This window comes from Pomacea canaliculata, linkage group LG14 (genome assembly GCF_003073045.1).
Source record: "Pomacea canaliculata isolate SZHN2017 linkage group LG14, ASM307304v1, whole genome shotgun sequence".
NCBI classification, from domain to species: Eukaryota; Metazoa; Mollusca; class Gastropoda; order Architaenioglossa; family Ampullariidae; genus Pomacea; species Pomacea canaliculata.
The window spans coordinates 10,521,160-10,547,924 of record NC_037603.1 but is presented as its reverse complement, the minus strand read 5'-3'; the positions used below and the strand labels follow the sequence as shown (position 1 = coordinate 10,547,924).

The 26,765-nt window shown below is 37.4% G+C and overlaps 3 protein-coding genes across 5 annotated transcripts; 1 reads left to right on the top strand and 2 right to left on the bottom strand.

The window, feature by feature from the left end:
- Positions 1–2,235: 2,235 nt before the first annotated feature.
- Positions 2,236–7,293, bottom strand: LOC112555678 (NKAP-like protein). Of its 2 annotated transcripts, none has more exons than XM_025224152.1 (8): positions 6,322–7,293; positions 5,933–6,010; positions 5,443–5,522; positions 4,804–4,861; positions 3,856–3,944; positions 3,474–3,549; positions 2,894–3,043; positions 2,236–2,706 (listed from the first exon to the last, which is right to left on the bottom strand). In XM_025224152.1, exons 1-8 carry the CDS (start codon positions 6,363–6,365, stop codon positions 2,541–2,543), a joined length of 741 nt encoding a protein of 246 aa, XP_025079937.1. In that variant the 5' UTR covers positions 6,366–7,293; the 3' UTR covers positions 2,236–2,540. The 2 variants fall into 2 exon arrangements, with proteins under 2 accessions (XP_025079937.1, XP_025079938.1); XM_025224153.1 differs by having other exon boundaries at positions 5,443–5,529; positions 6,322–7,292.
- A 525-nt stretch (positions 7,294–7,818) lies between these two features.
- On the bottom strand, positions 7,819–24,061 carry LOC112555676 (calpain-5-like). Of its 2 annotated transcripts, none has more exons than XM_025224149.1 (13): positions 23,933–24,061; positions 20,006–20,207; positions 18,420–18,551; positions 17,102–17,310; positions 16,740–16,932; positions 16,260–16,456; positions 15,551–15,628; positions 15,207–15,387; positions 14,770–14,883; positions 14,288–14,493; positions 13,811–13,926; positions 12,932–13,074; positions 7,819–12,828 (listed from the first exon to the last, which is right to left on the bottom strand). In XM_025224149.1, exons 2-13 carry the CDS (start codon positions 20,174–20,176, stop codon positions 12,646–12,648), a joined length of 1,923 nt encoding a protein of 640 aa, XP_025079934.1. In that variant the 5' UTR covers positions 20,177–20,207; positions 23,933–24,061; the 3' UTR covers positions 7,819–12,645. The 2 variants fall into 2 exon arrangements, with proteins under 2 accessions (XP_025079934.1, XP_025079935.1); XM_025224150.1 differs by lacking the exon at positions 23,933–24,061 and adding an exon at positions 23,700–23,911.
- LOC112555677 (putative tRNA pseudouridine synthase Pus10) lies at positions 23,927–26,150 on the top strand. Its single transcript, XM_025224151.1, has 2 exons — positions 23,927–24,057; positions 24,165–26,150. Exon 2 carries the CDS (start codon positions 24,231–24,233, stop codon positions 25,779–25,781), a length of 1,551 nt encoding a protein of 516 aa, XP_025079936.1. The 5' UTR covers positions 23,927–24,057; positions 24,165–24,230; the 3' UTR covers positions 25,782–26,150.
- Positions 26,151–26,765: the final 615 nt, after the last annotated feature.

The following is a 26,765-nucleotide window of genomic DNA, read 5'->3' as shown; positions in this document are numbered from 1 at the left end:
AAAAATCCACTGATTCCCCTCTCTGAATTCACACCTGTACAGTTAGCACCAACCCTCTCCGCGGCTGCCTTGGGAATCCCCCCCACACACTCCTGCCCAAGCGAAAATCTCTGGGTGAACTCTCGTCACTAGTCTCATGTATCATCCGTCATGCACTTTTTTTTCCTTCACATTCTTCCCTTCCACGCATAGGCGGTCCGGTGGAGCAACGGTTAGCGCCTGTCACCAATACAGTGAAGGTTGGCTGCCCAGAGTTCATTTCTTTCTTACTTGCTACCTTTGCCATGTCTTCCGCTATCGGCGAGACAGCTGCCTGTTGCCCTGGTGTCAGATGAGGGTAGGGGGCTGTTTTCCTCTTTACTGCCGCCGTCGTTCACTGGTTGACAGTCTCTCACGAGTCTCTGTTACAGCTGTCAGCAACCAAAGGTGACTAAGACGACACTGGTATATATAATATATTTATTTAAATGCCTACAAAATTCATGGCATCACCAAAGAGCTGAGTGCAGTGCTTTTTACTTAAGGTTTAGGACCGATAAGTCTTTCTTCCTCCTCACTAGGTTCTGTTGGAACAGACAAGTTTTCCACACCAGATTCAATTCACTGAATGATCACAAACCAAGAGGCTACTCTACAGATTTACATAATCTATCAAGGAGATATCTGATAAATATCTAGAAGAATTTTACCTACAATATCCATAAAACAATAGAATGAATAAAAAATAAATTCAACATTATCTGTACACATTTTCCACACATCAAAACTGTATGATACATGCACATTTTTGAGATAGTTCCCATCCTAAAGACAAACTTCAATTCAATTTAGAAAAGTATGTCTTTTTGGCCAGTTTTTGTTTCAGACTTACTCTTCTTTTCCACCCATTCCCATTCACCATCCTCAATCTCACTGTCAGAATTCTCATGGTCCCTGCTTTTTGATCTTTTGGTCTTTCGTGATTTCTTACTGCATATGAAAATTGATCATCAGAACATTAGGGTTTCCTCTTTTGGAGATTTCAACATAAATATATGTATTATCCTATCAAACTTCATCAGTCTGAGCACTGCTTATCGAACTTTCCTATCAGAATTCCATAGAATCACCATTGATATATTCTACACTGAAAAAGAGTTGTAGTTCTGGACTGAGTCTTTAACAATCATTCACACAAAGCAGTGCTTAGAAGTTGACAGCCAAAACAACAAAGGACAACCACAATTTGTGTCCTGCATGTAGGTACACAGAATCGACGCTGTGAAAGTGGACGCAACTCTCTCGAGAGGACACATGGAACTGCAGACACTTTCAGAAATGTCTGCCTGTTATTAAACAGAGTCGAAGGTTTTAGGTGCCATGGAAGTCAAAACGCTCCCAGAACCTGGACCCCAAGTGCTATGCCTGTCTTGGTTAAACAGCTTGCACAAACACAGACAAGAAGTAGGTAAAACTGACCTTTAATCATAGGGGAAAGTAAGCTTCCATTTTACACCAGAGATAATCTCCATAAGTAATCTTTTCTCAGTGCTACTTTTGCCATTATTGTAGTCACATCATTCAACATCAGTAAGAGACAATTGCAACCAACACCATTTTTTTTTCTGAAGTCAGTTAGCTGCATGGCTTTTTCCTTACAAATGTTCTGTTTTTCAATTTTTTATAGGAAAACCTCTAATAGCCCAGAAACAGCTTGTAAAAAAAAGTCAGTATTTCTCTGTTTACTGGGGTTTTTTTTTCATTTGTGTATGATTCAACATGTATGTGACTGCTTTGATTGGAGGTTACGAGTGTTTTCTTGACATTATAGTTAGGTCTCTTTGTTTTTTTCAAATTGTGAATGACTGAAGCTTTAAAAAAGTAAAGTTTTTGTATTTAATTATATGTGACTTGTGTTGACTGTGTATGCGTGGAATCAGAACAAATGATGCATGATTTATTATTATTTTAAATGTGTATACTTTTATATACTCCTATTGCTGGTTTCGTCTCCAAATGTTACTCTTTAAATGCCATATTATCTGGCTGCTGCAAATATTTTATCATTTTAATGTTATGACCTATTATTCTCTGCATGATTAATCTACACACACAATATAACGGTTTCTGCTACAAAGTTGACGAGAAGAAAAACTCGCAAATCTTGGAAAAATAGAGAAAACTGGGTACTGCATCATGCTCTTTCTTACCCATACTTTATGTGCACACTAATATGATGGAGTCTACAATCAATTTGACAACTTTATTTACAAATGACTTGTTTAACATTACCATCCAGCAGTTTGCTGTACAAATACAAAGTTCAATGATCAAATGTGCCTGTCCAATGTAAACAACGTAGGTTTCATTTATGAAAATCAAATTGAATCACAAATGCCCTATCTCATTTCAAAGACATAAACAGTCTGTGTGTACACCTCTACTTCATAAGAACACTGAAGTTTCGAATATTTCAAATATAAATCTCTGTTTATGATGTGTATACTATATGGAAGTCATCGTTATGCCAGACAAAAAAAAGCTCTCTACATGAAGGAAGCCTATTCCTTATGTGTCCTGCGATGGACCATTTCTTTAAATTGCGAAAGAATTTTGATCTCTCGCTTGCGTCGCTCAGCGTGGTTGAACTGAGTGAGAGCTCTCTTCTCGGCCGCGGTGTAAATTTGGCCCTCCTTTCGAAGACGTACAGCTTCCATACGTCTATGTCTGAAATACAAAATAGTATTTTATATTATTTTAAAGTCATGATTGAGACACGGTTTGCATGACAGTATTATTTTTCATAAATACCTTATCAGTTCTTGAAAAAGAAATCCACTTTTATGTAACTTATTAGCTTTCTCCCAATAACCGTCTAAAAGATGACAAAAAAGTATTAAGAGAAAGTTCATACCTGCTACCACTCATGACATAGCCAACTTGTTCAAATGCCTGGATCTCATCAGATGTCAAGCCAATCTCACCCCTACGGGGAATTCTTTTGCCTTCAGCAATGTAGGCTGCCATGGCTGCTCCTTCACCAGGCAACAAGGCCTTGCCATAGCTGTTAATGTTAAGTCAGAGGACAAAATGTCAGTTTAATAGCATATATATATATCTAAATATTTCTAAATGATATAAAACAGAACACACAATTTTCGAACTTGTTTAAAAACCATGTTGTCCAATTACCCACTGGACTACAAGATCTACGTGGTAAGGCAGAAGAAAACAGATATGCCAGGCTCATAACTGACAAACACTGGTGTGGAAGTCAAGGATATTTTGTGACTATATCGCAAAATACTTCGTGAAAATCAGAGGTATGGCATACAGTGTTGATTTTTCATAGTGTGCAATGTTGATTCAAGAGAATAAAGATAGGATCAGGTTCCCCTGGTCCTTATATATATTTATAATTTTTTTAAATGCCTACAAAATTGATTGCACCACCAAAGAGCTGACAGCCATACATCATAATTATGTTTACTTACTCCAAAGGTTTCTCTGCAGTGCTTTCTACATAAGGTTTGGGACCGATAAATATTTCTTCTTCCTCCTCACCAGGTTCTGTTGGAACAGACAAGTTTTGCACACCAGATTCAATTTACTGAATGATCACAAACCAAGAGGCTACTCTACAGATTTACATAATCTATCAAGGAAATATCTGGTAAATAAGAATTTTACCTACAATATCCATAAAACCATAGAATAAATAAAAAATAAATTCAACATTATCTGTACACATTTTCCACACATCAAAAATTAAATCAAAACGATAAATGTGCATTTTTGAGATAGTTCCCATCCTAAAGACAAACTTAAGTTTAGAAAAAAGTCTGTCCTTTTGGCCAGTTTTTGTAACAGACTTACTCTTCTTTTCCTCCCATACGAACTCCCATTCACTGTCGGACGGCGCATAGTCCCTGCTTTTTGACTTCTTGCTGGTCCTTGCTTTCTTACTGCATATGAAAATTGATCAGAAGAACATTAGGCTTTCCTCTTTTGTGGATTTCAACATAAATATATATAATCTATTATTTTATCAATTTTCAAAACAGTCTGAACACTGTTTATTCTATATCGAATTTTCCTATCAGAATTCCATAGAATCACCTTTGATATATTCTGCGCTGAAAAAGAGTTGTAGTTCTGGACTAAGGCTTTAATAATCATTCACACAAAGTAGCGCTTAGAAGTTGCACAGCCAAAACAAAGCACAGTCACAATTTGTGTCCTGCATGTCGGTACACAGAATCAACCTTATAAAAGTGGAGGAAACTCTCGACAGGACACATGGAACTGCAGACACTTTCAGAAATGTCTGCCTGTTATTAAACAGAGTCGAAAGGTTTTAGGTGCCATGGAAGTCAAAACACTCCCAGAACCTGGACCCCAAGTGTTATGCCTGTCTTGGTTAAACAGCTTGCACAAACACAGACAAGAAGTAGGTAAAACTGACCTTTAAATCATAGGTAAACTTCCATTTTACACCAGAGATAATCTCCATATGTAATCTTAAAAGTATAATGGCTAACTTCTTTCACTGCATGTATGTATGTGTGTACACTGACAGCAAGTGAAGAAAGGGGTTTTGTATTCACCCAGGTCTTAATATGCCCAAGTCCGCCCATCTGTTCATGACCTAATGCACAAAGGCATTCAAAATTAGGCAGTTGATTGCAAGTATATCATTTTGATTTTGGTCTTTTCCAAGTTTCGCTTTTAATCTCACTTAGCTTTTAAGCCTACAAAACATACCTTAATAAAGGTAACAAAATCAAAAGTTAAATAAAAGAACTTTAGGATAAAAGTAATTACCTTTTCTTATGCTTCTTGCTCTTGCTGGATTTTTTCTTATGCTTTTTTCTCTTTCTCCCTGAAACATTGTTTCATCATGATTGCCAGTTTTGAGATCACGTGAGACAAATGTACAATTAGCATCATAGCACTGCGGACAGTTTTTAAAAACAAATTTGGAAGATGCATTTTTTTAATAGGTGTGTTGTCGTTGTGCGTGTGCATTCTTGTATAAAGAGTGGTGCTCATGTGCTTAGAAGGCCTTTGTGTGACTTCTGTGTGATTTTGTTTAGCATTGCAAAAGTGCAATGAGAATAGACAATAAAGTCATGCTATAAATAGTATTAGCACTTGCAATAAATTAAACAAAAATAAACACAAAAACAAGGGAAGCAATAGAATTATTGGCTAAACGTGATGCTCACACGAGAAACAACGCCTCACTGAGCGGGAGAACACATGGGTCGCACGTTCTTTTCACAAAATTAGCAGCAAGATCATGTGGGCACGCCAACAAGACCAAAGATAAATTTTTGAGAGAAATAAAAATCGACGAAAACCGAAACTGACAATAATCAAGGTAAACAAAAACCCAAGTTTCGCTGTATGTTCAAAATTTTTTTAAGACAGGAGGTAGTAGATCAAGTTTTACTTTCTTACCTCCTTCAGAATGCACATCGCATTCCCTATCTTTCTGCTCGCCTTTCTTTTTCTTCTCGTGTCTCATCTCATCCTCTGAGCTGAAAACTTACAGAATTTCAATCTTGTCAGGTCAATGCCGCACACATAGCTGACTGAATGCACCACAATTAGCTGTTTGTATACACTTAATAACTATTTTATACAGTAGTACAATGTTATAGCAAGTTATCAGTTATCTGTATCATCACTACATACATGCAATTAGTGTTCTCACTTTATCAAGCGAAGGACACAATGCAAAAGTCACAATATATCACTGACTGGCAAACACTCTCCTCACTGAGCAGTTGATAGATACTTGCCCTCCACTTTTTCCACAGAGCCCTTTATGTGAACTACTTACAATCCCATCTTGAAGACCACTACCATGGAACCTCTAGCTTTGTTGTTACACTATTGTTACAATATATGAGGAATTTTTTTCAAATTTTCTAATCTATAAACTAACCTGTCAGAAGGTGGGGGAGAGTCTCCCCATACCTCTGGAACACCACATGCTTGTATTTTTTCACGTTCTTCACGTCGCCTGTATCAACAGAAGAAAATGTTTTATAAAATTGTATATTTTTATAATCTGCTGAATAAACCAGTAAATTACTATTATAATTCTTGTTAGCAGATCCAAACATGTAAATGATTTATATATATATTTATGTAAGCGTCTTGGGCTTAAAGATTCAAACTTGTTGGTTTGGGGTAAAAAAAAAAAAAGGCAGAAAGATAAACTGTTGCTTGCTTAGAGAGTGCTACAGATATTCAAAAATGATTATGTTTACATGTACACAAGCATGCATAAATGTAGGTGTATCCTTGCAATTTTTTTCATCATGCACTTACCTCTCCATCTCATCAATGTAGCGGTAGATGCAGTTTCTCTCCATAAAAACCAAACACAATACTTTTTCGCGCTCTCGATGAATTGTGCTCACACCTCGGCGCTGTCTCCTCACGTTCTGACCATTGGCCTCTTTCCCGGACCTTCACGCACGACATCACACACATATCCCCCCACCTACATCCGGTCGCTAGTCCACCCACCCCGCTCTGCGCGGTCACCGGGTCAATAATTACCCCCCACAGGAGCAATTACGAAGGGGAGAGGCCGCAGGCTTGTCATACCCCACAGACATCAGGCAAGTGGCTCGGGGGTATAAAGCCCACGGTCCAGCAGTCACACAACCCTGAGTACACTGAGCTCACCTGCAGCTGTTGTGTCATCGTCATGTCATGCTGTCTTTTAACTGCTATTACATCAGGAGAGAAGCAGAGTAATCTAACGTGGCTCACCTGGGATTCCGTGTGCCACCAACCGGGAGGTCAAAAGGTTAAGACTGTGGGGCATTAAAATGGGTTTTGAGAGCTTCCTCAATCTTCTTAATAGGAAGCCTGCTCAGTTTATGAGAGCATAATAACTAAAAGACACACACAACTCATGGCTTGAGTTAAACTAAAAGTTTCTGTCTGCAAAGAGCTTTAAAAGTATGAAACACACTGTAAAAACAACCTGCTGATAGTATTACAGTCCTATTCGAAAAGATATAAAACCAGTAAGCAATATGTTTATTTCAAATGACCACTACCTGCACACCTTTTAGAATTTTACACTAAACTTAGTAGAGCTGATGGTAGTATAATAAACTTGATTGCTACAAACGAGTCTAGCATATCGGCAGATGCATCATTGTCTCAGGTAAAGCAAGGTAAACTTATCTACATGTAGGTGTGCTTCATTTTAGAGACAAATGACTATACTACTGTGTTAGAATAATGATTCTAACACCTGATGAAACTGTAGAACCCATTAAATCGGATTCGCAATTATTTTGAGATTCTCAAACTTCTCCCCATCGTTTACGACTGTAACTGAGTTACACTCGAACTGTGCAAGAATTTAGTTCACTCGCTCACAAACACGTGTTCAGTATTTAGTTCTTCAATGTTTCTTAGCACATGCTCTAATCTTTCTTCTCTTAAAATATTCTCTATCGAATTCCATTATGAAATTTAATCAATCAAAAGACTAAAAATGCGTAGTCAACGAAAGCAAGAGGGCATATAAGCACTCATTGATTTTGGACCTATCCCATCCCCGCCTTGTGTACAAACTGATGATTGAGGACAAACTGTAAGGGACAAGTGAACACTACTTGATTGGTTGGTGAGTGAATGACCAATGGCATTCCTCGCTGTATGTGACGGGCTAATGTGCGAAGTAAAATAAGAAACAGGAGGACCAGCAGAACATTACATCCACTCAACAAGCTCAGTGCTACTGGATATTGCTGCTTTCATTCAGATGTAATGAAGTCAAGCTTACCACAGACACAAGAATACTTGATGTGTACAGAAGCATGTATTACAGACCCTTCATTTTTAATTGAATGGTCAAGCCACACTAAGGAACCATGTCAAAATTTCCAAAAGCAAGTTAAAATTTTTTTTTATATGTAATATAAGAAATATAAAAAGTAGTGATCAAAGGGTATTATGAAGCTTTAAAAAATACATTTTTATAAATATCACAAAAGTATCAGGCATGTTTGTGTGGAGAACAAATCGCTTTCTAAAATAAGCAAATATGCTAAGCAACAATTTCAGCTTTCAAAGAAAAATATTCAGATTGCTAAAAAAAAGTGTTTAAAAGAACTATATGCAACTTCCTGAAAACAATGGCACCCAATCCTCACAATATATGATCTTCATTTCATGGACAAAGTTGGTTGCAACACTCCTCCAATAAATTAAATAAAAATTACTTTTCCACAAATAAATGCTAATCAATAAACTATACTGTGGACTAGGGAAAAATGTACACCATGCATGTTTATTGCTTAGCTTAAATGAATAAAAAAATTTGCACCAAATGCTTCAATCCATTTAAATGTATGGAACTAAACCTCTTTAGGTTAGCGTTAAATCAAGCAATAGCAAAAAGAAAAGATATATGCAGCTATTTCTAATGAAAATGGAACCAAGAGTGCCCTAAACTCAACTAACTGTAACACTATTAATAAAGGTGCTACTTGTATATAACTGGCACAGGAAACCAAGTCTGATCACTTGTGGTATAAGCATTACATATATTTTGTAAAATAATCCCATAAATAACTTGCAAGGAAATGTGGAAAAAACAATAAAAACCTTTATGATACTGCTAAGCACAATTATAAATCATTAAAGTGTTTAATTAGACATGAAAAAAAACACACAGGATTTCACTCATGGCACATTTGTGTACAAAAGACTTTTGACCAAACCGTTAAAAATTGTAGATGGGACTTGATGTTTTTGCCTGAGTGGTCCAAACAAAAGATGCCTGTGACATATAATGCCGAATATAAAGTGACATAACTTAATAGCTTTAGTGAAAGCAAAAGCAATGCTTAAATCAAAAGACTTCAAAATGTCAGGAAAACAAACCAGAGTCTTTCATGTTTTGGTAAAAAACGCAGATAACAACAAACTTAAAATCAGGTAAGCAAGAAAGGCCATCAATGTTTTTCAGTATTTAAAAAAAATCTGAAAAATGCACAGTGAAACTGCTAGACACAAGGGCACTTAGCCAATGTTTTTCAATGCATGATAAAATAAAGATATCAATGTTTATTTATTTGTAGCAAACCCAGGCAAAGAAACCTGCCATTTCTAATCTCTCTCCTCAATTATTTTTAAATAAATCTATTAATACATGGAAACCACCTACAGCTTTAAATATTTATGGAGACTAAAAGGTAGAAGATAAGGACTCAATTCAAAAAACAAATTATAAGTTTTCCCCCCCCAAATTTGGTCAGCTTTAGTTCTAATAGTACCTTCTTTTGACTTCTAACAGTACATATCTTCAAATCTGTTTGATTCCAGAATTTCTATATCTGGTGAAAGTTCTCCTGCTGGGACACAAGTGTACAAAAATAGCACATGGAGTCTTTTAAAAAATGACACATCTAAAGATGCTGAGCCTAACAGTGAGTTGCATTATGTCATTCACTTCCTAAGATTCCATTTATAAATAAAAATTATGCTCAAAGACATGAATGCTTCTCTCCACAACAATATCTGTCATGAAAAAAAAAAAATCAATCGTACTGCCCTCTAGCATTTGTGTCAGAGAATACACAGAGTTGTGCACTTGCAGATTTGACATTTCATTAATTTACAGTCTATGAACAACCATAACCTTTCAGTTTTCCAAGCTTACACAAGACTAAATCAAAAACTGCATCTAAGATATTTTACAGCAGCAATGGGCAGATGACAACAATGATCAACAAGTACTGTTGTACTAACTTCAACAATTAATACTTGTTCTGTCTACACTTGTTAGGCTATTTATATCTTTTACAATAATATCGTGACTAGAGTTCCTGTTAGTTCTATTGGGTGCAAGACAAGTGAATGATAACACAACTTGAAAACTGGACACGGCTGCATTAGAAAAGATAATGGAAAGAGCTTGTCCATCTGTGTCACTTTGTAAAGACCCACATTAAAGCTTCCCTATTATTTATGTTTATTTACACATGTAGTTACAAAGTGCTAACAATCAACAAAGATTTATTGCAACTTAATTTACCCATCACAGCCAAACTACTAAATGGACTGGCCTGTTCTATGTTTGCAGGTACATCTGCAAAACAATGTCTCAAGTTTCTTTTTAAATCTTTCATGATAAACCACTCCATGATACCCCATAATTCTATAATAAAAAAATTAACAATATAAATGTATTTTCCATTTTCACAGTATATATAAACAATGGTATAAAGTGTATTTATAGATTTATAAAAGAATACACAATTCAAAGCAATAACAGTAGTATGTACATGTAAACTGAACAGGAAGAGATGACCATAAAGGATTTTCAGAAAGTTCTGATATGTTTGCGACAAGAATCTTCAGCACCAGCAAAACAGAGAACTATTTAGGTTTGTTCTAAAATATTTAAATATTTTAAAAGAAACCCACATTATCAACAAGAAAGTGATATAAAGTCAACTTCAAAAGGCAAGCATAAAAATTAAAAAAGCAAGTATTTAAAAAAAATAACAAAAGCATATTCAGATTAAAATGCTGCTAAAATAGATATCACTAGCTATGCCATGCTATAGTCATGTCACGGACCAGTCCGTACCTCCATGTTTTTAGGTTAGTTTAACTCCTTTGCTACCCATGAATTGTAAAGGTGGATAACATGTAGTGGAGAATGAATGAGAATGTTAGTGGGAAAAGGGTTAACCATGACACAGAGTGATGGGTGTGCAATGTTCAGTGGTAGAAGTTTCGGCGAAAGCAAGGGTAGCAAAGTACTCAGGCCCGAGATAGTGAGGGAGGAAGACGTGCCTGAGTCACGATTTGTAAATCTCCCTAGTGAGATTACTTAACAGAGCAGAGCAGTGTCCATCGACACTGGAGGTGGCGTGATGCTGACCCTTGGTGTATTAACCTTGCCTAGACGAGGAATCGCCTAGAAGAAGGAATTAACCAGAGAGGGAAAGACGACTCCAAGAGTATTGTCAGCAACTAGGTGTATCTGCCCAGTCAGCACCCGCTGTTCCCGGTTATTGAAGTGTATCACCAGCCGGGTGTATCTGCCGAGTCAGCACCTTTGGCTCTGAGACCCTGAAGTGTATTGTCGGCAGTCAGGTGTGTCTGCCTAAAAGATTATTCAAGGAAGGGTAGACGTGTGTTAGTGTGAATGTCCCTGGACATCACCGACTGTTTTGTGCGGCGTGGGCTCATTGAGTTGGAGCCCTTTAGAAGGAGGAAAAATCACCTTCCCAGACTATTCGATAGCCTTTGGAGTAGAAACTATCGCAATACCATACGTTTACTTATCTTAGATTTCACCATCTTCCCCAACGAACTGTGTATGGAGACATTTTTGTATGAATATAATTATCTGTGCTCTATTCCGTAAAATCCTGAGCAACTTAATAACATGATTTGAACAGCCTCAGGCAATCCCTTTGTGTGATGAAAGAACGCGTATGGACGTCATGTGTGTGTTGCTCTGGTGAGAGGCTGTGTCCGTGACAAGTCACAGTCCTCATGAGAGCACTTAAATGAATTTAGCCTATAAAGGGGTAGCTTAGTTGATCTCCTCTTTATAGTTATAAACCGCATAGAAATGTGAGAGCAACACAAAATAGACTTGGTAACAGATTTCCCCTTATGTTATTTCTCCTAAGCAAGGCCGAGCCTTATTTTCCTTATTTTTAAGGATAGCAACTCTGGTGTGTAAATAATATGCACTTTAAAAAAACAAAAACAAAACTGACCATCAGTTTAACTAATTCCCACCCTCCCCATCAGTGATATGACTAGTATGTCTACTACAAGTTGCATAGAACATATGAGCAGTTCTGAAATAACAAATGTGCATTCATCCTGTAATCATATTCTCTATATGTAGATATAAATATATAAATACAGCAGTTATTCATTTTACACTCTAATGAGCACAAAGCTCTGCAGTTAGACACTGCAAAAAGTCTCATCCTAAAGTCTAGTGTTTTATACCTCACTAGTTTTGCATATTTCAACAAGCAAGGCACTAAGACATAGGACTGATGATCACATTTGTGAATCTTTCTGAAGCATCATTTTCAATAACAAATAGTTAAAGTATTTTTTAGAAAAATATCTTATTGGACGCATTTAGCTGTAGTAATAGAATTCAGTCTACACAAATACATGTCCAAAAATAAAAAAGCCTAAAAAAATGTAACTTAAGACTGTGAAGTGAATGATGCAAATCTTAAAATCAAGACCAGTACAAAATCTCAGAGGCTTAACAGTATGGCTCGTGAAATAATGATGTTCAAGATGCCTTAATAAATTAAGTCAACACACGTTGTTGTCCTCAAGAAGAACTTATTATGGGTGCCAAAACAGTGCACATCTGTACATTTGTAGAGCCAGATGTCATTCTTGAATGATATAAATGAATTTCATCAATAATGAAAAAAGTGAAAGACTAGCATGTTTGCAAATATCTATGAGGAAATGAATGACAATCTGAGAATGCAGAGACTAGAGAATGACAGGCGCATGAATAAAAAAGTAAAATAATAGTCAATACTTTAATAAAATTGTTTTCAGGCTGTTTAAGGGCTGTTCACGTCACGTGCCAGAAAGGAACTAATGGTCAACAGCTGGGTGTTAGACAGAGAGAAGCTGGCGGGACTGTGTTATGAGTAGGTACAACTTGCCAGGTTTCTGCACAGTGCTCTCACTTTTGCGTCCAAAGAGATCAACCTCAAGAACCTGTGCCTGCATATCATCTGCAGATAAGAAGACATGCTTGCCCATGAACTGATCTCGAAGAACATTGTTATTCCAAATCTGAAACAGTAATGGGGAACATCTCAGTGCAACATCATCACCACTGCCCTTGTAACCACAAACACATTTTTCTTTTAAAGTTTTAGCAAAAACAGAAAAATACCTGGATTTTCATTGGAGACTTCACAGGATTCTTGCGGAAGAATAGTGCAGATTCTCCCCATTCAGGATCAACAGTGTTAGGGATGGCACGTGTGTACACTGTTTCACCCTCACATTTAATGATACAGTAAGGGTCTGCTCCACCTGTACATGGTCAGATTACAATATCTTGGTCTTAAAATATATTAATATCATGTTCTCAAGATATCCTATCAATACTTTCTTAAGATATCTTATTATATATTATATCCATATATTGATAACAAGATATCTTATTGCATCAATATCTTATTATCGCTGGAAGCAACACAATGGTAAAAAGAAAAATCTATTAACTCATCCTCAGGAACACCTACAATTATTTTCAAATGTGTGCCAACTATCAACTTGGATATTGCCACAGGTGCTTTAATTAAAACCATGTATTCTTCTGCAAGTTTTTTCTGGAATACTGCAAAGCTGCATTCTAGAATAACCTCTGAGCTTATATTATTGGCTGTTACTGTAAAGCAAGCTCACAAATAAAGGCTATTGGCACCAGTCAAGTGGAGTTATCAAATCAGGAAACCTTGTTGAAATCTCTTTCAACTATGACAGCCACTTCAAACATGAAAGTTTACATTGTTTCTCAACATATATGCATGCTTTCACTAATGACCTTGTGATGATTTGTTTTCTAAAGGCTACTTTTCACATTTTTTCGTGACTATGACCAATAGTCAAGTACAAGATGTTTTGCATGAAAAGCTATCTGTAGCTCTTTAACTACAGCAAGCACTACACTCAAGCATCTCTGACAATGCTGTAGCATATGGCCAGGTTTAAGATAGTAGATGATTGTAAAGGTTAGTGTGGAAAACTACGTCAATATGAGACTCACGTGTGTCTTGTTTTTCCAATCCTGTTGCCTTTATGACCTTGACATAGGTAACCATGACTGGAGTCTTGCTACAGCAGTTCCACCAGTGCTTGACAGGCTTGTCATGATTAAGCACCCTGCCAGAAACAGTTCACCATAATAATTTAACAGTTCAACACAAAAATTAACACAGTTGAGCACAGCACACCAAGATAAACTTTAACAAATTTAAAACTGCTCAGTATTTGTTTACACTGCATGCATCTACGCAAAAGAGGGCATTAGACACACAATAATGAATGTGTTGCTTGAAAAAAAAAAAGCCCATGTATAACTCCCTCCCTACAATGCCCATTAACAAAATAGCAACATCAAAATCTAGCATGTAAGCGATTTCTTCACAACCAGCGTACAATAAACTTTACACTTAAATCACAGAATACTGTAAAACAGCATTTCATTCTGAACCATGCTGATTGTACAGGCATGCTCTCTTACATAAAATTGTTAGCTGAACTTGTGTAGACTCTCAACAAAAAAGACGCTTCTTGATCTGGCTCAAATGTTGAAGGCACAACCACATATCTCCCTTTTTTTACTGGACCATATCGCATAAACATTGAGCGACTGTCACGATACACAGTAGAAAAGACCTTTTCTTGAAGTGATAGGTTATGAATACGGTATCTCCTGTTATTTTCCACCTGGTACATAAAAACCCAGGTCAGGATAAAGTCAATGACCCACAAACAAATTTGTAACATATTTAAATTCATGTGTAACTTTGTGCGATACTCTCATCACTGACTTTGATTTACTATCTTCTTATACAAGAACAAAAGCATTCAAGCTCTGCTTCCTTTCTTAGCTGTTAAAATAAAAATCTGCTTATGGTTTCATGGAATATATCAGATTAAGCTAATATAACTTAACACAGTCCAAATACATAATCATGCAAAACATTTTCATACTTGCCTCACCTTCAACACAGTGAAACCAATGGTTTTGTTCGCTGTCCCTTCCTTGTCTCGAGTACTTTTCTGCATTAGTTGAATCATGAACTCATCGTCATCATCTGTGACGTCAAATGCATACTGTTCAACAAACAGAACAAACTGAGGTCAGATCAAGTTTCTGTATGTTTATTTCTCTAAAGACCTCATTATATTTACTTCATATTTTTTAAAACACCAATAAATCACAAGAAGCAAAAGTGATAGGACAAGTAAATTACAACAAAGTAACAGTTTGCTAGAAAGGAAGAACAGTAGCCTGAAACCAAATACGAATGATAAGAACAAATCATTTTCTTCTTTTTTTTTGTTTGTTTGGGTAAACAAAACCTACAAATCAAATTTCAGTTCTTCAAGTTCTGCTTGTAAAATCCAGCCTCTCAACTTAGCTAAAGCGTACAAACCTGGGGGTTCTTCAGGAAAGTGTCCTTGTGATTTGGGCAACCTCCAGCTCGTTCAGGTTTAGTCCAAGCACCATGGGATAGACCCTCATGCCATGTCTTGTTGATTGAGAAAAATGAGGTATTCACAACACGGCATATGGCTGTCTGGTGGAAGTACTTGCAGAAGTCTTCAAAAGTCATCCTGATTAACATCAACACAAACATGATAACATTTAGTGATTAAAATAAATGGAAAGAAAATAACTACATGAAGATGCACATTACATGGCTGCCAACATTTCATAAAAAATTACATTTTGTTTGCAAAATCTGATTCTGTGTAATTCAGGACACATCTGGCTTACCAGAATTCTCCATCATCCTCAAACGTCAGTCCTAGTTTTTCCTTGTCTGAGCCACTGATCTTCTTCCACTCAACAGACCTGCCAACAAATGTAAATCTGTTTGACAAATTTGATAGCAAAATATCTTGAAAGTAATCAATTCAGAATGTTTGAACTGCATCCACAAATAACAAAGAAAATTACACACAATAACCTAGACAGAATTTCATGGTATTCTCATTTCCAAATATGTAATTGCCAGGAATCTATATCTTAAGAAAGGAAATACAGTCTCTATATTATTGTAACAGCAAAGTAGCTGAGCAGGAACAACAGCAACAACAAACCATGTAAATGTACAAATCTAAAATACTTTATTTATAAGCATTGCTTCAATCTTGATACTTGCATAAAGATGCCAGCCCATGAACATAACAATTTAAATACTGTGCTTGCTTCTAACTAAAAACTACTCATCACACACAACACAGAAGTGTGCACATACACACAAAAACATTTGCACAAGGGAGGTCTTCTGTAAAGCATACTTGGAAAAGATGTACTTTAATGTATTGGATGAAAGTTTCATGTGTCTGTGTACATGGTAACTGTACTGGCTGTGAATTCCAAACTGTAGGTCCAAGTACTGCTAAAGTACACTTGTCCTCTGAGCAGAAAGCCACCCTGAGATCTCAGGTAATGAATGCAAATATTTTGAGTAAAATATTACCCATCACTAAAAGCGCCTTTCCATTCGCCCTGTCCCCAGGGGTTCCTCAGACGTATCATTGGTAGCTTTTCCCTGTTGAACAGTCCAAACAACCCAGAGCCCTCCAAATGGACATTTTTCACTGCAGTGATGCCATATGCATGTCCCTTGACCAACCCACTCTCAGTGGTGACCTCCATATCTTCTGCGGAAGTTGCCTGTTGAAGGAAGCATGCATCAAATAGATGTCTAAACAGCATCAACATTTACCAAGAAAATTTTCTGTTTTTGTTGTGAGGAAAATGTTTTATTTGCGAATCAATATTCATGTTGGACTGATTTGACGATAAAGTCTACCACAAGCTACTATAAGTTGTCAGATGTAATAAGTGTCTTATGAAGAATATTTGGCTCATAAGAGTTTCTTGTTATTGATTGACAATATTGTTAGACATAATACTTTTACTTGTTTGTGGTATTTGTGGTACAGTACTAACTTACTGGAATAGAAGCAGCCATTAATGAGTGTCTGTCCATCTCTTTCTGCATGCGAGCAAAGAGTGCTACACGTTCCTCAGGTTTGGCTGCCACTTCCATCTTGATCAAATCCAAAGTATCGGAAACCCCACCAGTAAAATCTTCCAGTGCTTCACTCAGTTCTCCTCCATCTAAAGCCTGATAGTTTCCAAACAGCCTGCAACAGAAGACACAATATGTTTGACTTTACTATGAAGAAGTCATAGGAAATAAAAATTTGCACAAATACAGCCCTTTCATTTAACAACACTCATATTGTATTTAAATGCATCTCATTGTCAAGCTATGGAATATTGTTAAGGATTGTGGACAGCAAATCAAATTACTTGGCATAGGCTTTTTCTAACAGGGCAGACCAGAATTCGTTGCGGCTTTGCGAATGGATGAAGACCAGCTGGTCATTGACCGTGGGGAGAAAGTCATCTATGACCACTTCTGTCCAGTAGCCAAACCGCCAAAACTGAAATCGAAAAATGCCAGCATACTCTTCTGGCTTTTGTTCATCCCACTCTTGGCTTTTGCAGTCTGGAATCACCTGTAGCATAACAACATGAGGTCTTAGAATAATTCAGAGTATAGGACCGTAGATATCTCTTTCTTAATATCCTTCGATAGTCTATAGGCATCATGAACAAAAATGGGCAACAATGCAATGATACATACCAGCTAAACACATATGCAAGAAAAAAAATGACATTTATTACAATCTTTTATCTCTCAGCTAATTTCTGCTTTATACATCTTGCTAAATAAACTGGTCAAAAGATTACTGTAAAATTGTTTTTACTTTTGACTACTGCTCTGTTTAACTGAATTTTTACAGAAGTTAATAGCAAAGAAAGCGTTCATGCTCTGGTTGAGATGACAGAAAATAGACAAGGAAAAGCCAAGTCATTTAATAAAGCACAGATCCAGGATCACTCAAGAAGACAATCTGTCTATACCCCTGACATAGCATTCATCAATGGACACCTGTAGAGCAATACTAGGAGACTGTTCTCAGGCTGTAATCTGTAGAAAGGCATTAGAAGAGTTTGAATGGAGTAACCAGGTTTGTCTGGGTTCAAGTCCTACTTCTGAGAAAGAAGAATGCCACCAAGAGACTGGCTGTTGTATATGAAAGTCTACACAAGTTCGACTTCCAGTTTCACTGAATTTAACAATGATATGGAGAAGAATTCTGTTACACAATTTTGGACAAAGGCACGACAACATTTCTCTTCAGCAACAAATGCCATGCTAAACACACAGCTGCAGAACTTCATTCCATAATATATTTTGCCCACACACTTTCTTTGAACAGTACACTCAACTTAACTTCATCACTACACTCCTGTTTTAGGAGCACAACTAAGCACAGTCCCCAGATCCATGCTGCCGGCTTTCTGGCATGGCCTCTCTAATAAGATTCAAAATGCACTCTTGAGTGTCTTAATGCATATGATGATAGTTCACTCCAAAAAATTATTTAAATAAACTCACACCAAAACATATTAGCCTTCATGAACCATCCAGGAACAGACATGACCACAAATAATTATTCTGCAACCTGAAAATTTTAGCAGAAATGATTCAGAACATTAACATGTACCATTTAAACACACCTTGCTAGTTGGATAATCTTTAACTATAAGGGGAACTAGCCTTGTTCCAAATTGCTTTAGAAGATGCGAGGCAGGAGGAGGCAGCCACAAACCAGCAGTTGCCTAGTCGTCCTTGAGTTACGTCCCCCGAGCTCGCTCCAGCAACAAACAATTTCGGATTGTCACAGATTTGCTGTGTACAAAACAAAATTTACAATAAACAGCTGACACCCACTGCCAATTCCTCTTAAATTGTATTTTTTTTTTTTAGAGAAACAACATGAAACACTATGATATTACAATAAGTCCTCGTCACTTTGTTCCATGTTGTTTCATTGAAACAATGATAAGGGAGAGGGGGGGGAGGCAGGGGGAAATCATCAGATGCTTTTTTGCAAATAAAAAAACAACAACAAAAAATTAGAAGGACATGCAATTACATCTGTAAATGGTTAAAGAGGCTTTTAGCTTGCAGTTAACTTTATAGCAGTCATACATCTTGTGCCCATTGTGTAGCCCACTGCCTACTGCAATTGGCTCACCAGCAAAAATGTGAATTAAGGCAGTAGCTTTTGCTGTGTGAAAAAAATGTCTAAAGGCATGTCATATTTGTGTGGAAACTAAAACAAGTAACAACTAAATGTTCTACTCTAAACGCACACATGCACATTCCTATGAGCAGGCCTGATGAGAGTTGGTGGGGTTGGGGAGGATTGGTAATTTTGTCTTTCTTTTTCTTTTTTGTATAAACAAATGTCTGGGGAAAGAATACCAAACAGAGAAATCAAATTATAAGTTAGCAATATACTATTCCTAGGTGTAATAGGGTAGTGAGGTGGGTTGGCAGGGTAGAGGGGCTGGGGAGAGAGAACTGTCACTAGTCAGCGCTTTCATGTTTGTGTCAAGCTAAACATGTTTGGTGTCCAGCAACCTTCTGACCTTTCGACACCTTTACATAAATACCTGAACAATGTCCAATACATACAGGTCTGTAATGCATTAATTCAATTTTGGTTTGAGATTTCATTTCTTAAGCCACATTGTTCATATTTTAGTATTAGTAAAATGTTAATGTACTATTATGTTCCTTTTGTTCAGGTGTTACAGAACCAGAATTGCATTTTACATTCTTCTATCCAAGGTAGACTTGAGAAGGATGCACATTTATAAAAATATCCATCATCTGCTAGCTTTTTGTTTGTCCTTGCTATTAGCTAATGTTAGTGAGTCTACATCTATCAACGCAACAAACTATATCTATAAGGCATTTGAAATTCAACATTTAAATTAATAGCTGACTATTAAATATAAATAAAGTATGCTGTCTGTATATATGTAACTTGTGATGCATACTTTATTCTGTTGTTTTGTTTTTATTCCCCTTGAAATGAACCGAAGGCCTTTTTGATAAAATTTCAAGTCTCAATCATTTGCTCGGACACAATAAAGTATTGCAAAATAAAAACTATTAGTAGAATAAAATATAGTACATTTTCACAAATCTTATTTCTTAATGGAAGAAATGGAAATTTAGCTGATTTCAAGCTCTCATTAAAATACAGCTATTGGGCAAAGACAACAAACTGTAAACGTACACAATTTATGATTCATTGCTGTTCAGTTCATGATGCACTTTGCAAAACTAACCTTTGGTCGTTTCCAAACTATGTTGCCAAACTTGCCAGGTGTTGATGATAGAGACCTTTCATCTGGTGGAAACTCTGGATCAATAAATAATGTGCCCTTTTTTTTGCACTCTTTCTTGAGAGCATTGTAGTCCTGGTTCTTGTACTTCTTCACAGTCTCAAACAACCCCATTGCCTCTCTTCTCCCTACTGCTCAACACTTCCTGAAATATTGGAAAAATGTCACCAACAAGAATTACAGATCATTTCTATTCTTGGTTTACATAAGAATGAATGCATAAAAAATATTAACCCCATGACCTTAAAGTAAGTGGAGATGTTAGAGTTCCCACTGACTCTGGAATCTTCTCTAGCCCTGTAAGGAGTCGGGTACCTATTCCACAGCTGGGTCACATGATTATGTCTAACCAGCTAGCTGCATTCCTTCAGGTTTGGACACAATCACTTTAACCAGTAGGTATGATAGTTTCACAGTATAACTAACCAGCTAGCTATATTTCTTCAGGTTTGGACATCATCACTCTGACCAGTAGGTCTGATGCTTCCAAGGTAAAACTATCAGACATAACATAAAGCAGATTTTCTCACAATAGCTGGATTCAGTTCATTAAATGACAGTTCCCAACAATTTCTTTGTGTTCATGAAATACAATCTTTTAAATACTGACATTTTCACCTGTTCAAAGAAATCACATTATTGGTAAATGGACATGCTTGTGTCAGGTGTTGAAGTCGAGTTAATGATTACTATAAAGATAAACGGCATAATGACAGTGTACACAGAAGTATGCAAACAGTGGAAACATCTGTGATCTTGTGGCCATGCAACTAGTTATATAGGCTATCAGCCACTGGTGTGAGACACTATGAGAACAATAATTTTTAAAGGATACACTGCAGCAGTCCCCAGATTGATAGTGTATGGGGAGCTCTGGACTAGTGAGTGCGTAACAGGTAGGACATGGAAAAAGAATTCAGTACCAGGACCAAGAGACTAAGATAATGTCTGACTGTTAATCTTCTTCTTGCTCCCATTTGCCCCTCAGTGGAGCATAGGGCTGCAACCACACCCCACCATCGCACCTGGTTCTGGGCGTTCCTTTCCAATTGGGTCTGACAGTTAATGGCAGTGTTTAATGCTGTGCACACAATAAAGGCTATATTACTGAGAAAAAAAAAGTTCAAGTGGTATGATAATGTGCAAAGAGACTTTAAATGTGCAAAGCATTATAGGAAAACATGTAAAACGTGTTAGAAGGAAAGGGTTGGGTTTTATCTTCCACATGCAATGAGTTAGCTACAATGAAATATATGTTCACTGCTAAGCCAGCCAAGAGGATATAAGATTCTTCACCTTTACCTTTGACACAAATCTTGCAATAAACCAACCCATCATTTGAAAAAAAAAAAGTTTGGTAGGCCTTTAAGGCTTACAATGATTTAAGTGCACTAAACATCTAAGTGGAACCAATCAAAATTGTTTAGCAAAATGTTCTTTAAGAGGTGAAGAAGGCCCTCTATTTAAGAAGAGAGGGGCATGAGACTGAAGTGAACAAAGTGTACTACATAAGAAGACAGGTTAAAAAAATGTAAAGCTCATCCAATGACCTTTTCATGTCATTTGGGAATGAGGTGTTAGAGACTCAGGGTCAGCTTTATGTGAGGGCGGTGTCCATCTTCTCTTCCTTGCTGCTTTACCTTCTCCAACCCTCTTTGAAGTCAGGTACCCATTCCTGCCAGCTGGGTGAACTGGTGCAAGTTTGATGCACTATGTGGGTATTGAACGAGCAGATACCAGCACTCTAGCAAATGGGCTATCCACTTCCCCATGAAGTGGAATTGGTGTTTTACGCCGTGCCAGCAACTGAGGCTATATTACGGCAATGCAGTCAGCCCTGTAAACAGATGCCACGTGCAGAGAAAGAACAGCGTGCCCGAGACGAGAAATGAACTCAGGGAAGCCAACCTTCACTGTCTTGGTGACAGGCGCTATCCATTGCGCCACCGGACCGCTCACTTCCCCATGAAGATGGATTAGCTACTGAGAACAAATATGTACCTAAGCTGGGTTTCAATTAGATCGAATAGATCTATATATTTTGTAAACAAAACTGCATCTGGTTACAATGTGTCACACTACAATGGCTTCAACTTACAATTTAGGTAGAGACACTGGTTCTACAAGACTAACAAGAGAATGTGAGCTTAATAGGGCATCAACAGGGCATCAACAACTATCGGCACCCCTCTCCTCCAGATAGTGGATCTAGATTTAGGCTGTGTCTGTTCCATTGGAAAATGGTGGGTTGGGATCACCATGGAGGGTTAAAGCAGTACCAAGAGCCAGAATGCACCACAGATAATGGAGCAATAGTAGCAGTCTACATCGCTAAGCCACAAATAGCGTGGTCAGTTATTTCAAAACAGTATGACAGAACATCCCTCCCATTAAAAAAAAAAGAAAAAAAAAGTGACAAACTGGGTGGCCTAATGGGATCTTTGATAAATATAAGATTGGCTGTTGGTACTACAGGTAGACAACATTTAAACAACATGATGTAGGAATATTCTGTTCCAGAAGCTATATCTCTCTACAACCAGAGCCTTGCTTCAATCATCTTTGGCATTTTTGCAGCCAGACACCAGGAAAACCTTTTATAAGACGTTTCTTGTTGTGCTGGAATTAGATTCAGTTATCCTAATTTTTTTCCCTCCTTGCAGTGTTGAGGTGACTCAGCATGAACAGCATGGTAATTTTTTTCTAGTTTCTTACTACATACTACAACAGCCTTTTAAAAATTACACATACTGTCATTATTGTACCACAGTACACAGTATACCAATACATTGGTGTCTGTAAAACATTTTTTTTTCATTGGTCTGTGTAGTGAACTTTAAAAAACAAAACAACCAAAAATAGTATTTTTTATAAATCAACAGCAAGAAATATGTGGTATTAAAATAGAAGCTTAAGTATATGAGACTAAAAAATGTGATTTTACTACACAAAGTTGCAAAGAAAAATTAGTGGCATCTGCCAGTATTCATTTAGCAAAACTTTTCTATCAATGTTAGAAAAATCTATATATTTGCTTAAATTTTACACAGGAGAGTTCCACAATGTGTCAATATACGCTACTTTGCTCTAAGTCAAAGTCAATGCCTGTTTGATGAACCCCACCCAGCTGAGCTCAACAATTTTCACATTGTCAGATTGTGAATACATAACGTACCAAACAGTATTAAATTACTTCATACATAAAAAAGTCACATAAACACGCAAATGCTATGACGATCACTTATTTTCCACTCCTCATACAATCAGTTTTTCTGAAAATACAATGAAATGCTACAAAAATCACCACACCCACCCGGCCTTTCCTTAGAACTGTAAATAAAACTGTTGAATGCAAAGCGCGCAGAAAACGAATTTAAACAATCCAAACTTCCCTAACAAAGTTTTCTGCTACTAGAAAAAAAAAGAAAACGTTGTGAGGAACAAAAATAATTATATTTAAGCTAGAATAAAAGTGGTTTTGTCACAACATCTACATCAAGTCGGTAACTCGCGGCCTTGACACAGATCAACAAGATTGCAAACACAACCACGGATTAGTTATTACAACTGCGTTGTATGCTGAGTGGCAACAACATCCACGACTCTGTCATAAAAACTCTAAACAAGCTATGCATACATCTTGTTTTACTGTTTACAGCGAGTCGGCTGCACAGTGGAGTGAACGTGGAGCCTGTCTTCGTTTGGCGTCTGCTCTGATCAGTTTATGGAAGTAGCAACTTCGCTTTAAACGGGACAACGATTTTATCAACGCAGATCGTTAGAACCAGAACAGCGAGTTTACAGCAAACTGATGATTAAGATAACTGAGACTAGAAAAATGCAACCACAAGAAAACTTCTTATAACTTACCGCCGATCAGCTCAGCGAGGACTGGGTTTCTTGATGACGAAAACACTGCCCGCCATTTCCGGAAACACCCGAGAGTTGCCGACAGCAGCTCGTCGCAAGAGGTAGGAGCACAGAGTATTTTTCAGGTACGCTGTAGCGCAATTTCTCATCAGAATAAAATATTTTAATTAGTAAACAATAAAGCTCACTGGGCTTCCTTGGTAACTTCTGAGCTGTTAATTTTATCTTACAGATCTCAAGTCCTGCACCACGTGAGTCGGCTACACGCCTTACAAGGTGCACCGAGACTGAAGTCCTCATGGCAGACATCGAGAACATCCCAGCGAATATCAGCATGACATCTGATGGTCTGGAACTGTTCGTAGAGAATGCAGAAGATAGATGTCAAATAATTAAAGATCTTCGTAATATCAGATGCTGCCCGCGGTGCATTATGAGATTCCTAGGCGCACGTCAACCATTTGTTTACAGATGTTCGCCGTGGGAACTCGTTGAGCGACATTTACAGGTGGATCTCGACAAAGATGTTGAGCAAAACTCAGACGATAAAATTTGCCCGGGTTGCTTGGGAATACTTGAAAATTTTGCGAGCAAAGAGTTTTACGAAAAGGTCCACCTTAAGGTGATAAGAGAAGATTTCGAATGTTCCGATTTTCAGTTCTCAGTGATGATACCGGTAAATGTCATTCTCAGACAGCATGCTCTGTACGTGTTTCTGTTTAACAAGTATGAAGCAATGTATTCTGGAAAGGAAGAAAAGATTCCGTCAGTTAAGGATGTATGGAAGTGGTGTGTCGGTCCTTACTTCAGCCAGCTCTTGGGCGTACCATTTCAATCAAGGAGTCCCTTTGATATCCTGCTGAACTTTGTTCACGGCTCTTCCGACCGAGAGTGCTCTTTTCTTTTGAACGTTTTTCCAAACACATTTTGCAAGAGAAAAAACAGAAAGTTTTTTGGCGAGACGTTTACTAGAGCTAATGTTGCAAAAGCTGTGAGTGACATGAACTATTCACAATTTTCTGAACACTTTCTCTGTCCACCATTAACTGTGAATGAACCATGCACTTGTGACATCACAGTTACATACGATGCTGTATTTGTGGCTGGCCGATACAAAAAATACAGTCGGCATCTGAGCCAGACACCTTGGACAGTTGATGGGGAAACAAAGTTAGAAGGTTCAGTGCAAGAACTTCTCAGCCAGATTGTACTTCAGAAATTTAAACCTTCTGATCACAAGTTCTCAGCATCTGGGAGGGAAGATGTTGATGTCCGTATGCTGGGGCTTGGTCGACCTTTCGTTATTGAGCTTATTAACCCTCATCGGGTCAAGTTTACTCAAGAAGATATGACAGAAATACAGAAAAGTACAAATGTTCTGACTAAAGATATAGCTATTAGAGATTTGCAGATAGTCACAAGAAGTGATGTTGGAAATCTGAAAGAAGGAGAAATTGATAAGTCAAAGTCTTATACTGCTGTATGCTGGTGCAAAAGGCATCTTTCAGAGGAAGATCTAGAAATGATTTCCAGCACAAAGGACTTGATTCTTCAACAAAAGACACCAATAAGGGTTCTGCACAGGCGGACATTGTCGACACGTGAGAGAGTTGTTTATAGCATGAGTGCTGAGGTTCTTGGAGAACATCTTTTCAGGTTGCATCTCAGCACTCAGGCTGGTACCTACGTAAAGGAATTTGTCCATGGAGACTTTGGACGTACACATCCCAGTATGCGAACTCTTCTCAAAGCAGACTGTGACATTTTAGCACTTGATGTGGACGCTGTGGAGATTGACTGGCCGCCTGCAGTTGACCCTGTGCAAGAGGTGGAAACCACAGAAAGTTGAAGTGATCATGTACTTAGTGCTTTTTAAAAAGAATTATTGTTCTATAATATTTGTAGATTTATGTCATTATAATAGAATGGTATTGTAGATAGTTGATATGTTGATTGTGAGATGCTACATCAGCTGTGGGGAGCAAATTTGTGTTAAAGGTCAAGGATCTTTGAGGGGGTAGAATGTATGTGTGGCACTTAGATGTGCTTCATTCCGACATGAAGCTGTCATATTTTCCGTAATGATTAAAGGTTCATTTTTTATTGCTTTATTTTTTTTAAAACTATCCCACCTCAGGTCGAGCGGTCCGGTGGCGCAACGGTTAGCGCTGTTAGCGCCTGTCAACAATACAGTGAAGGTTGGCTGCCCTGAGTTCATTTCTCGTCTCGGGCATGCTGTTCTTTCTCTGCACGTGGCATCTGTTTACAGGGCTGGCTGCTTGCCGTAATATAGCCTTAGCTGCTGACACGGCGTAAAACACCAATTCCCCCCCCCCCCCCCCTCAGGTTCTGCTGGTCAAGCACAGTTCTGTTAGCTGTTGATAAAAAGCAGTAAAATGAAATCTGCTGCTCATTATATAGAACATCCTGTTGGGTCAATATTCCTTTTGCATACATCTTGGAACTTTAAACTTTAGTCTTGTTTAATTAATCTTTAATCATGATGATAGGCAACTGGCTTAGGATTTTTTTCATCTTAGTAGAATGTACCCCTTAGTGAAATGTTCATTAATAATGTCAACCATTGTAGATTGATCAGTTTCATAATAATTTTGTTATGAAAAGGGGAGTGCTTTAATTAAATATAATTACAACACTTGAATTAGTACCTTTGGCATTGTCAGGTACAAGTGATTATGAAAAGCAGAAATTTAGTATTAAAAGTGAAATGAAAGTGGTCCTCACTTATGTACTAAACAGAAATAAAAATAAAGCCTGGCCATTTCATATTGTGTGAAATTCATTCGTTTCATTATTTATTTTTATGGGGCTG

Bases quoted from the DNA above. Each gene is read 5' to 3' on its own strand.
- LOC112555678 (XM_025224152.1), bottom strand. From the start codon at position 6,365: ATGGAGAGAAACTGCATCTACCGCTACATTGATGAGATGGAGAG. The intron at 5,523-5,932 runs GTTAGTTTATAG...GTAAGTTTTCAG, and splicing joins TCTCCCCCACCTTCTGACAG to CTCAGAGGATGAGATGAGAC. The intron at 4,862-5,442 runs GTAAGAAAGTAA...ACAATGTTTCAG, and splicing joins CGATGTGCATTCTGAAGGAG to GGAGAAAGAGAAAAAAGCAT.
- LOC112555677 (XM_025224151.1), top strand. From the start codon at position 24,231: ATGGCAGACATCGAGAACATCCCAGCGAATATCAGCATGACATCTGAT.
- LOC112555676 (XM_025224149.1), bottom strand. From the start codon at position 20,176: ATGGGGTTGTTTGAGACTGTGAAGAAGTACAAGAACCAGGACTACAAT. The intron at 16,933-17,101 runs GTAATTTGATTT...CTTCTGTTGCAG, and splicing joins TTAGAAAAAGCCTATGCCAA to GCTGTTTGGAAACTATCAGG. The intron at 13,927-14,287 runs GTAAGAGAGCAT...TGTTTCTGGCAG, and splicing joins AGTTCAGCTAACAATTTTAT to GGTGCTTAATCATGACAAGC.